Here is a 12,789-nt window from a genome sequence, read left to right as displayed (position 1 = left end):
AGCAGCAGTAGGGAACTGCCCAGTGCACATAAAATTATTTGAATGCTTGTGGAGGGAGTTTTGTTACTAAGATGATTTTTCATGCTTCTGGGAACCCTATCTTTTGAAGGGAAATCTACTTTCTTGGAGATGCAAGTTTTGAACATAAAGGACAAAGTGTGTTTGTAGTGAGTGTATTTTGGGAGCTTTTGCCTGGAAATATTACTTGCAAGATTAATTTTATTCATAATTAAACTGATACAAGTGTGTTTTAACACAGTACAATTTCTAGAAGTATAGGAAGCTACATGTAAAGAGTAAGACTAAAGAGGGGTAATTTTAGTGAAATACAATAAATTTTACCCCTTTCATCAACACAAAACTACAATCATGAACAAAACTGTTAAGTAACATTTAGTCAATCTGCAAATTTGACTGCTACAGTGATACATCAACAACTCATTTGCAATGTCCGTTGTTGGATTTTTCATCACACAGTATCACTTTGCTATGGAAATTTGCGTATGTTTGTCTGCTACTGGTCAGAAACAGTTTGCAAAACTTTGTTGACCAGTCACTCTGGCTGGATGCTTAGGCCTGATCATTTGTGCCAGTCACACCGCTCAATGACGTCATTCAAATGTCTGTATGTACTCTAATCACAAACCCTGCTACATCATTCAATTGCAAGTTTTACACTGTTCGTTGTATAAAATCTCATGTTGACAAAGGAAGTTGTTATTTTCAGGTTAATGGAACCCTTGTGACGCATTACAATCACATTGAAGTTGTTAACCTTATTAAATGTAAGTGTGAAGTTACACATTCATTTAAAGTGCTTGAAAACAGGTTTTGGACCACTTTGAAATTTTTTTCATTACCTTTTGTTGTTATTAGCTTGTGGAACACTTGTCTATAATTTGTCTTTATAGTCCATCTTGCAAGCTGTTGTGAGGAATTGCAATTTTGAGGACTAGGTTGAAGTGTAGTTATTCTGCTTTTAATTTTTTGGTAGTTTTCATTATACTTTCTGTAAACTCCAGATTCTTCCAGTACCTTCCAATCTACTGTACAGAAAAAGGCGGTGGCTTTACATTTTACCACAATACCTGTAAAGTAACCTAACACAGCTACTTGGCACTTCCCTGTACTGAAAACATTATGTTTGCTAGGTTTAAAGTTTAAAGAACTTTTCTGTGCGTTTTTATATGCATTTGTAGGTTTTTTGTACACCAACAAATATCGATAAATGTACCATTCTCTATCTTTTTCAGTACAGTGGATTCAAGGGCTGAGTGCAGTAAGGGCCTATGTAAATTTTTAGGCCAAATTTGTGGACGTTGAATTAGGGCATTTCTGTGGTGAAGTTAGCCTGCCAACAATCAAATAATTTATTATTGTTAAGTGCATAAAAAGTAGATGACTCATTGCATTTTTTGTTCAAATTAGGTGTGTTTTAAAATTTGGCCTAAAATGCACATAGACCTTTTCTTGGACTCAGCCCATTGATTGCCTTAATAGATAAAAGACCGTTGCACTTTGTGAAAAGAAACCCAGAAAAAGTGGAGGATTGTTGACCTAAAAGGGTTGTTGTTGTTCTCTTTACATGATTGATTTGGTGTCAAATGTCTTTTTGCAGCTGGTTCCTATGTTGCACTGACACTTTTAGGAAAACCACCAGCTCATCTTCAAGGTAATATTCTTTCCCTTGATAAGATCAGTAAATTATGGCACGTTGGTGATGCTTGCTGAGAGAGGTAGTTCAGCATGGTGTTTGTGTCAAGCTACATGTAAATTTGTATTTACACAACTGTATTTGTGTAGCTAGATGTGTTTCAGGATTGATTAGGTCTCCTTTTTAACTTGTGAGTGCGCGCACGCACAATGAATGAGTTATCATAATGTGGGCAATATTGTCACTCACTCGCTCCATCAGCTGTAAACTTCATATCAATTTAATCGGAATTTAATCAAAATCTTAAAGTTGGTCATGAGTCTACCACAGAGTGCATGTATTCACCATCAGCTTCCATTACGGGACAAAAAACAAGGACCCAAAATCAACTCAATGAATAACTTATTCTTAAAAGAAAACAGCTAGTAGGTGGGTTGTCTACTAACTCCTTCCATTGACCGAAACTAAGGGGCAACTTTCCTTTCAGGACGGATATTTTCCTGAAAGTTCGACTTTGATTAACCTCCATGGCCTCACAGCTGCCACAAAATGCGTATTTTCTTATATGCAATCTTTCAAAAAAACTTTTCTGGAAAAAAAGGGAAAGGATTCTGCAGAGATATCTCCATCCAGTGAATATTGAATAAACATCGCAGTTGAAATTTAACCCAGCAATTAACCTAAACCTTCCCGATTCTGTCAGACAAAATAGTGATGTTTATTTGATAAAACCTGATGTGAAAATGTTGGCAACAGGAACTTGTTTTCTTTCTCCAATTCATTTCATCCAAGAACAGTACAGAGATGACTATTAAGTACTGAGACATGAATCCACAGACTAATACGTTTCAAGCTTCAATTATAAACTACGTGTCAACAAATCGCCCAGCTAGCAGAATGGCTAGCAGAGAGGTCTCTTTGCAGTATTATAAAATTTGCTTACTTTTTTCTGCAGAGATCATTACGAAGGTGAAAAAGAAAAGTAGGAAATTCCTGGGGGTTGGGGGGGGGGGGGGGGCTTCAAAGAACCTGGAATGGAAATTCCAGGGGGTGGGGGGTCTAAGTTCAAAACCTTCCATTGGGGGGGGGGTATGGATATTTTGTATAACCACACAATGTCACCAAGATTCGATTGATCACAGAATCTGTAAGGTATTTCCTCCTAAATCTTGCTCTAAAAGGTAGACTTCTGTTTTGGTTGTTGTTCAAAATAGTGAAAAGAAAGTGTGGAAAGTCTTTTTTCTATTCCTGTGAGCTTTTCACACTGCTCAGTTCCCAAAACTGTCAGCCATATTGACTTTAAAGCATGTGGTTTCACTTGTATAAATTACTGTCCATCTAAGGAAAGTAGCGACCACAAAAATTGGGTCTATGGTAGTATGGGTGGCTTTGCTGGTTTCTTGTGCATAGTGTCTTGCCATGCCAGAAAACCAGTGCAAAGTGTTCTAATCCTAATTGTTGTTTCTGTGTATTTTTCCTGGCTGCAGCAGAGAGGCATGGATCTACATCACCACCAGCACTGGTAAGTTGAGAACCCACTTTTTTCCTGGTAATGTAATTTTAAACTGAAGTATTTCCTGAGAAGTGTTTAAATAGTGTTGAGACATTACACTGTGATTGTTGGAGTTCAGTTAATGTATTGAAATGCTTGTAGTATGCATCAACATAAAATTATTAGTGTTCTTTTATGGGATACAGGGGGCAGTAATAATTCAAAATCCTTGAATAACAAAACTTAGAGATTACTTCCAATCGTTGTGTATTTAAGCGTGCATAAAAGGTGACGTGATTTACTATGTTTTACATAATGCAATTGTAAATGTTGTGGTCTAAATTTTTTCCAACCTGTTTTATTTTACTTTGCTTAAAGGATCTGAAAGGAACTTTATAAATAAAGATCAAATTGGTTTTGAAGCAAAAACAAATTTAAACCCCAACATTACATCCATTTTAATTTTTTAAATACCTATAGGTGCTGCTATCCCTGTAGCTACAGTACAATATTTGATTTGTAAGTTACTTGATTCAAAATTTATGGATGGTGTATATACTTCCTTTCTAGGAATGCTTCATGTTTTGCTGAAGTCTTTACTAATGGTATTCAACATTAAGTAATGTGTTTTAAACCTACCTACAGAACCAATAATATTATCTGGTGGAGAGAAACTTGAAACAGTCTAATTAAATTCTGTTCTTAAACAATTCTTTTGTTAGGTGCCAAAAGACCCTGTGAAAGATGAGAGAACAATGGCTGTTCGAAGAGTGCTAGATCAAGAAAGACAGTTTTTCAATGTGAGCAGTTTAATACTTACACTGTATCATTGTACTTTGAATGACATTGGACAGACAGTGTGCAAAACATGGAACAAACAAAGAAGAGAAGGAAATATACCACTGACTTCTTATGTTAACGTACAATGTACATCATACACTAAATATATTTTGGTAATGGTATTGTGGATTTGTGCAACATTTTTTCTGTTCGGCTAATCACATTCCACTGTTTATTATTCTTTTATCCCCAAGTTATGTGAAGGTGATGAGGAATATTTCCTTGTTAGCTGTTGGTCGTCAAGTATGACAACCTGTCCACTTCATTTTTCTTGTCTTGATTGTCACTCATGCTATCCACTCCAGTTTTCACTCAGTCAAATCATTATTGGGTTGAGAAATTATTGTTTTCAAAAAATTTCAAATGCTTGAGATCAACATTGCTCGACTGTATTTTTTTAGCCAGCAGACAAACCAAGATTTTGTTGAGCTATTGTTTTTTTTTACTTGTTAGTAGACCAGCTTGATAGTAATCCATAACAGTACAAAACATCCTTTCAGCAGCTGAGGCCTGCTGTTAATATATTTATTACATGGTTATTTGTAGAAAACAAAGGAGGAGTATGCCAGAAAGCCATCAGATAAGCTTCTGAAAGAGGTATGTTGGGATTAATTGCCGTGATTCATCCAAGGATGAAGTGAGAACGATTATTTTGCAGTCAGATTTTGTGGTTCAATTTTTATGCAAGACTGTGTGATGTGAGACATTCTCATTATTTTGGTTTCTCGTGGAAACAAAAATTTTCCTATAATATTTTACTTTCCATGTAACCTTATTATTTCCTAAAAACAGTTTGCACTTCTTTCCCATGAACCTTAAGTTTGTGATTATTAAAAACCGACAGTGTTTGAAGCTGTTAAGTGTTGGCATATGCGGCACTGGTCCAGGATGAAGGTTATGGTGGAGAACATATGTTTTACTGTTATTTAATACAGCTGACCTATGTCACTGCATGATATTATATAAAGGAAAATACAGGGAGATGTAAAGAATCAACCATAAGAGGACACAGAAAAAATCTGAGCCCCAGATGGGATTCTAACCCATGACCCTCCGTGTTCTAGATCGGATGCGCTATCCTCTGAGCTACTGAGGACTTGTTGGTGAGCAAGGGTCATTTTTGTGGGTTGGACTTACGAACCGCATCACGCGGTCCATCACAAGCAACACATTAAGGCTTAACTGCATCATGCAGTCACATTAATCGCAAGAAATGTCTCGCCCATGAAGCCTCCAACCAACCAACCTATGTCACTGCATGATATTATATAAAGGAAAATACAGGGAAATGTAAAGAATCAACCATAAGAGGACACAGAAAAAATCTGAGCCCCAGAGGTTAGAGCATCCGATCCGAGGTTAGAGCATCCGATCTAGAACACGGAGGGTCGTGGGCTCGAATCCCATCTGGGGCTCAAATTTTTTCTGTGTCAGTAGCTCTTATGGTTGTTTTGTTTATTTAGCTTCGCCTAACTAAAATACAAACAGAATGGAAACAAACAATAGAATTAGGCAGGGAGACCACTACAGCGTAGCCAATTACAGGGGATCCCTCGTTAATTATTTATATTAAAAAAATGCTTAATAACTAAAACTACTAATATGTAAGCATAAAACTAGAGGAGACAAGGCGGGAGACCAAATTGCTAGAAGCAGCACGTTGGCTGGGCATAGGAGAGACCTCGTTGTTTCTTTACATCTCCCTGTATTTTCCTTTAATACAACTTATAGAGGATTTACTTCTGTGTTTCAGCTTGCAGAATCAGAAACTCGAATCAGAGCCTTTGATGCAGAACTCAATGCCTTATTGCAAGCACAGGTAATGACCTTCATTTTACTGTAGTGTGGGTATGTGTTAGTGAGCGCAATCAGTGGTTCCATACCTTGATTTAATGTGAGTATATCTTTGAAAACAAAGCAAGGAATATTGCACGAGTAACAGGTGTAGCTAATGCTGAACTTGAATAGATTGATATGTTGGTGTTGATGTCACGTCATGAACCTTGCCTGTTTTTAAGATGAATGATATTTAATAGTATTCTTGTATCATTTTTCGTGTTCATTTGAAATTGGAGATGTAGGGATTTTTCCATCTTTTCTATCTTTAAACCACAAAGAGAGTCATGAAAGGTGAACAAACTTTCCCAAAATTCATTGTTTATTCAGCAGCCAGAGTCTTTTAACAATGGACCCTTCTCAGCACCCCCTGGTAAAACTGCACCTGCAATATGGCAGACAAATAGGTGTCACTCACTCCCTGAAAATAATCTCAATCTGCCACTGGATCAAGACCCAAATGCACTGTACGACAACTATCCGCCGTCAGCTGTTATTGGAGAGCCTCCTGGTGAGACTGGAGACAAGGATCTACAGAGGCCCTCCTCTCCACCTCAGCCACCTGAAAGAAAGTTCCTGCACACTGACAACCAGCTTGTGGTAAAATTCAATGTCTCTTTGTTTTATTTTAAATAAAAATGCTCTTCTTTTTTAACTTGTGAATTGTGCATGTACAATAAACGAGTTCAGTTCAGGAGTTCGCTCACAGAGCGCTCTGATTGAAACCACTGTTTCCTTAGCTTATTATAAACAGTCAACATAAATCCTTGAAAGTTGAAGGTCATCTATGTAAAGTGAGGTTTTTTTTAAATTTTCGTGTTATTCCCTGTTCTGTTAAAGGGGAGTAACGTACAGTGTATTTGTAGACAAGTTGGCAATGAAAAATACAAACTTTCTCTGAATTATTTAGGCATAATTTCACTCCATACAGTCTAAATTTCTTTCAAAATCATGTAAGTCTCTGGTAAGGATTTCTCTTTAAATCATTAACTCAAAATGCTTCATTTTCAGAAACAAACCAGTGTTTCCAGTGTATTTCTGTGAACGTTTATGTCATGGAATTGTTCCTTTCATAGTCTTCAAGCTGTTGTTTTAGACTGGGCTTATATCTATCTTAATAGCGCAGATTCATAAAGTGTCAGGCAGTTTCACAACCAATCATACAACCAGCACAAAACCCTGTCTCAGTTCAGCCAATGCAACCACCTAGTTGTCTTAGTTGAATTGGTTGATGGAGTTAATTGACAATGTATCAGTTGACTCATTTATTCAATCTTTTCATTATCAGGATTCTAAGTTGGTCTGTTAAGACGTTATTGAACCAAATCAGCTATTGTAAGGATTTGTTTCTATGGAGATATCCCGTGTAGAAATATCACCCTCCCTGACTGCACAAAACATTTCTAAGAATGATATCTTTACAAAAATTAATGCAAATAAAGTTTTCAAGAGAAATCCAAGGCTACCAAGGGTAACTCTCCCACCCTCCTACTACGAGAAACTATTTTCCATTATAAACACTATGGTTTGTGTACCTGGGACATTTTTGTAATATTTTTCTTTTTACTTTCTTTTTTTATGGGGGTGTGGGGAGGGGGGGGGGGTGGGGTGGGGTTGGGGGCTGTTGTTTTGGGTAGATTCTACTTAAAACCAACTCAATAACCAACCAGGGCAAGATAGCTTCACAAGTTAGTGTCATAATATTATTCTTTCACATGTTTTCTAACACTGTTATTCATTGTAACACAACTGACGTCACTAACCATACTTGTGTATTAATCTATAGCCATTAAGTGGTTCAGGTTCATTTACTAATGCTGGGAAAAAAAGGCATATTAAGAAGTTTTCTGTAAGTATCTAATTGACCTTCTTAATGACTACCCTTTTGTTTAACATTTTAATCCCTAGTAAAAGTGAATTTTCGAATCGTGCTGGATGTATGTTTCAAAATGACTTACCTGAAGTCTTATATCAGCTAACTCGACTGGTGTGTATGTGTGTGCACATTCACTTTGCCGCAATTATCACCATAATGACCCATGACTTGTTCGCATGTGACCTCATAGCAACAGTTGATCAAATCCCGCATAGCAGTTGTGGGTTTGATTCCTGCCAAAGTCAAATAATTTTTTCTTTGCCTCTTGTGGTCTACCATTTCCTTACCAGGGCTAACACTCACCAGGAAATTAATGGTTTAACTTGCAATTTTAGAGAATTCATTCCCTGATTCATCATTTTTATGTAGATGGTCTTCAACTCTTGTTATAGTCTTGTTACTTTTTTTGTAACCCCATGCTAATGAGAATGTTTCTTTTCCATGTAACATCATAACCTCCTAGGAGACGGCAGGTCTATTCCGGGGGTGAGGGGTGGGGGGTGAGGGGTGGGGGGTGAGGGGTGAGGGGTGAGGGGTGAGGGGTGAGGGGTGGGGGGTGAGGGGTGAGGGGTGGGGGGTGGGGGGTGAGGGGTGAGGGGTGAGGGGTGGGGGGTGAGGGGTGAGGGGTGAGCCAATTGTTCGAAACGAATTCTAGTCTGAAATGTCAGCCGTCTCTTCTCCCTAACCCACAGGGGGTTATGGGGAGGAGACAGCTGACATTTCAGACTATAACGATTCAAGATTCAAGACTGTAGTTTCTTTCCCCTATTTTACTGAGATCTGAGACGCATCTAATACCCGACATTCACTAATGGAGTGTATTGTAACGTGGTACATGTGACACTGATAAGTTTCCTGAGAACTATAATTTTTACATTGTTGCTAATTTATTTGAATTTAATCAGTGATTTAATTCACACACTATCTTAGGTGCTAAAACAAAATGGGTTCCATAGCAGCCCAGAAACCCCATTCCCTTTGTCATACTGTCTCCATATGTGACCCTCCACGCGAAAAGAGGGCTTATGGATTTCACTCTAAATAGTGAATTTTTTTCACGGTCACGGCGCGTGTATTTGAAACTTCACACTGTGAGGTGGAAATTTCACGCCGTGTTCACGCTATTCCGAAACGTTTTCACTCTGGGAGTGAATCTGAAGACTGGGAAATAAATTCACGCCGCCCGGTCACGCCGTGAAAGTAAAATTATAAAGGAGTGAAATATTTCACGCCGTGAGATGTAAACCTCGCCGTGAAACTTTTCAATGGCGTCAGAGTGAAAAATAATGAAAATAATTTACTAGGATCCGGTTACGTATCGCGGCGAGTTTAATAAACAAAATGCCCCAGTAAACATACTTCTGAAGTATTATAAAGCTTAATCCATTATTTACGCCAAAATTTCACAAATAAAACACAATATCCTTAATAATAGTGTTCTGCTTTTGTTCAGCCAGGTCAACTTTCAAGTCAACTTAAGAACGTGTTTTGTGATCATTTGCATGAAATCAACATCTTGTGATAATGTTGTCAACAGCCTGTCAAAGTTCATTATTCCATTAGTTGGTTTATCGGTAGCCTGAGAAATGAGGCGCCTCTTATCGCGCTTTAGTATGAATTGAGACGCGGTTGTTGGCAGACGTAGTATCTCAGAACTATAAACCTGTGATCAGGCTCTCAGTCTTGGTATTTTAAAAACCATTCCTGCAAAAATTTAGCGAGCGACTGCGTAAAAATAAATAAGAGCACTGCTAAAATTGGGCCTTATCACAGGTTTAATGGGGAAACCGACTGAACTTCTGTTAAGGGAAATTTAAACTCACCCCAGTTAAACTCACCCCCACCCCCACCCCTCACCCCTCACCCCTCACCCCTCACCCCTCACCCCCCACCCCTCACCCCTCACCCCTCACCCCCCACCCCTCACCCCTCACCCCCCACCCCCCACCCCTCACCCCTCACCCCTCACCCCCCACCCCTCACCCCCGGAATAGACCTGCCGCTAGGAGAAGGTCAATAACTAAACACTGAGTTGAGTTCTTCACTGTTTTTTTTTTTTTTAGCTTCTAAAGTACATCTGATCCATACGAAATTACTCTCCAAAATCCAAATTGAGCGTTTCCATTTTGAATGGCACTTAAAATAGCCTGGCCATTTTTTGTGACATCATTCCGTCCAATGAAATTGGTGTGAATCGTAAAACATACATGTAACTTGTGACAATGTTCACCATTGTCATTATATTCCATTTTTCATCTTCCGGGTGACAGCATGTTCTGCCTTGAAACAGTTAGGTTCAAGTAAAGCCATTTCCATGTGTTTTGGAAGATTCTCTTGCATGGAATAACATCACAAAAAGGCAGCCAGGCTGCTAAGTGCTAATCAAAATGGCAGTACTCAATTAGAATTCTGGGCTGCTTCAGAGATGAATTTCATATGGATAGAATGCACTACAGAAGTTTCAAACAATAATTATAATGTTGGGTAACCCAGCTCAGTGTTTACTTTTTGTTGGTGGATTTAAAAACTACACAAGACCTTCTCCTTTAAGATTGAAGGGTAGAAATAATTCAGTGTGTTTTTGAGAGGGTTGTGTCATTCACTCTCCATGTACAGCGACACCACTGAACATTGTTTGGTAAAACTGGGTGCTTGTAAATATTCAGGCCAAGCTGATACACATGGAAGAGATTGTAGTAAAGAAATAATTTCATTGAAAGGCAATTGAAAACATCAAGGGTTAGAAAACTGTTGAAATTTACTGAAAAGATCTAAACATACCTCAATCGCATTTTGGCAGTTATTGTGCCCTTGAATCTACAACGTCGGCTTCAAACTTTGCCAATTCTCTTTCAAGGAACTCTCTAGCCTGATTCTCAGACGGTCCAGGTCGTTCGCAGCGATGGGAGAGAGTGCGTGACAATTGCCGCAAACGACCTGGACCGTCTGAGAATCAGGCTAGGAACTCTCATGCTCTCTCAATTTTTAATATTCGTCACAAAAATTACATTTCTGAATACCATATTGTTTGGCTCCTGCTGTTTTAAAACAGCATGAAAACAGAAAGTTTCCTGTCTGTTGTCAAGGTTTTCTATGTTGTTCTTTTCCTGAAAAGTGCTGAAATTTTTTGCAAAATTTGGGTGCAAAAATTAGTTTTCTATGTGTGGAATGTGGAGCCCAGCTCTCCAAATAAAACTCAAGTCAGTTACTTTGCTTCCTGTTTGGCTGCATGCTGGCCATTGGGCCAGTAAACCTGCCAGTGGTGGTAAAAAAGTTAGGAGAATAAGGGTCATTCACTCTTGCCCATGCAATACGTGTAGCTTATAAGTACAGTGTACTGATGTTAAATTATTTCTCGGAGCACCTGGCATCCACACTAAATTTCAATCTTAAGAAAAACAAGAGTATGGCACACATAGGTCTGAAAGATGGGGTTGGGTATCTACTATCATTAGCTGGATTAAAGGGAACCATATCATTGACTCCCCATTCTCACATTGTAGCAATAAGAGAGACAAGAAAAATTACTAGCCAAGGGTAAAATGTGGATGAGGGTACTTTTGAGCCAGCATAATGTGGCGTAAGTGTCCCCATCACTATCACTTGGAACTTCACATTTTGCTTACCATTTCAATCCTATTCCTGTGGTGAGTCCATACAGAAATGCATGGGCTCAACACAGGATCTAGTTGTGTTATAGTTTCATGTGATCATGAACATTAATTTTATGTTTTACAGTTACCTGAAGGACCAACCCATGTGAGGCAAGGTTCCAGTCCAGCAGCTTTCTTTCGCCCAACAACATATGGCAACTCCTCAGACAAAACTTTTGCTGTTAGAGATAATGGAAAGAAAAAGAGCCTTGATGATGTTTCAGGAATGCCACTGACGTATGGCTACTTGACCTCTCCTGCTAAAACAAAAAAAAATCTACTGGTAAGAACTTGGCAATAAAACTGTTTTTATTTTTACATGTGTGTTTTCTTTTAATAGTCTGTAAAGAATTCTGATTTAGCAATGAAAAAAGCAGAATAAAATTATATCATATAGATATAAAAAAACAAACATGAAGTAAGCCAAACTGAAAAAAAAAAAAAAATAATAATAATAATAAAATAATGGGGCATAGAGGGCTTACCTTAGCTGAATTTGTACAATTTTAGGCATTGAACACACTCCTATATATTTTGATTACTGCTAGTAATGTAAGGCCTGTTCTATAAATTAGTTTTCAGTTGAGTATGAAAAGTAATTTAATTTGTATTTGCTTTGATTTTGCTGTACTGTGCTCTGGTATTAGAAGCACTTGTAACTTCCTTGTACACTTTGTTTCTTCTGATGGCCTTTACAGGTACTTGCTTGAAGTTCTGATGGTTTCATTGTGTTGTAAAATTACTCCAGTTGTTATTTGTTTGTTCTTCATTGTATAGACATCATCACTTCCACGCTCATGGACCCAACATAGTCATGGGAACAAAGCAATACGAATAGATGATGTAAATGGTAAAGGCAGCAGTAGTTCTCCCCCACCAACACCAACACCAACACTGTCAGAACCTTTGGAGAAGAGAAGAAATATTGATACTGGAGAGATATATACTGATGGAGATGAGGAAGCACCATCTTCTTCCACTGATAACAACAAGCTGGGTGTCATACAGCATGGTCCATCCATCAATTCTATTATTTCTATGGAAGATGATGACTTTGCTTCAGATGATGAGAAGGTACAATTTTGCCTATTCTTTACTGTTGCTGGACAAAAAAAAAACAACAACAGGAAAGCCATAAAGGCCTTTCTAACTTTACTGCTTTGCCCCACTCCACACCCCTTAGATTTTTTAACCCCCCCCCCCTCCCTACTGCCTCCACCCTTGAGCTATCCTGTAATCTTTTGATGGTGAGATTCATTCCTTTTGGGAGGACTCGGATTTTCTTTTCTTTTTTCCAAGTCTGTCTGTGTCACTGACTGAAAAAATACGTCTATCAAACCATGACCCAGTTACAAAAACAAACCATGACTATAACAAAGTCCATCTCAAGTTCTGCCAGATGCAATGTGTTGAGTATAATGTGACAATTGATCACTGT

At 38.3% G+C, this 12,789-nt stretch overlaps 1 protein-coding gene across 13 annotated transcripts in view; it reads left to right on the top strand.

The window, feature by feature from the left end:
• LOC146471143 (rho guanine nucleotide exchange factor 12-like) overlaps positions 1-12,789 on the top strand; it is a 65,174-nt gene that overhangs the window by 4,569 nt on the left and 47,816 nt on the right. For 8 of the 13 annotated variants that reach the window (XM_085121152.1, XM_085121148.1, XM_085121151.1 and 5 more), the window contains exons 5-14: positions 728-785; positions 1,619-1,672; positions 3,142-3,176; positions 3,869-3,946; positions 4,533-4,583; positions 5,740-5,805; positions 6,153-6,422; positions 7,609-7,671; positions 11,437-11,634; positions 12,129-12,425. In XM_085121152.1, coding sequence (XP_084977278.1) covers positions 728-785; positions 1,619-1,672; positions 3,142-3,176; positions 3,869-3,946; positions 4,533-4,583; positions 5,740-5,805; positions 6,153-6,422; positions 7,609-7,671; positions 11,437-11,634; positions 12,129-12,425 — 1,170 coding nt within the window. The remainder of the gene's footprint in view (positions 1-727; positions 786-1,618; positions 1,673-3,141; positions 3,177-3,868; positions 3,947-4,532; positions 4,584-5,739; positions 5,806-6,152; positions 6,423-7,608; positions 7,672-11,436; positions 11,635-12,128; positions 12,426-12,789) is intronic. The other 5 variants (XM_085121157.1, XM_085121146.1, XM_085121150.1 and 2 more) reach the window with 4 other exon arrangements.

This window comes from Pavona decussata, unplaced genomic scaffold, assembly GCF_977016875.1.
Source record: "Pavona decussata unplaced genomic scaffold, jaPavDecu1.1 SCAFFOLD_106, whole genome shotgun sequence".
NCBI lineage: Eukaryota > Metazoa > Cnidaria > Anthozoa > Scleractinia > Agariciidae > Pavona > Pavona decussata.
The sequence above is the reverse complement of the archived record's forward strand: the minus strand, read 5'-3'. Positions and strand labels throughout refer to the sequence as shown.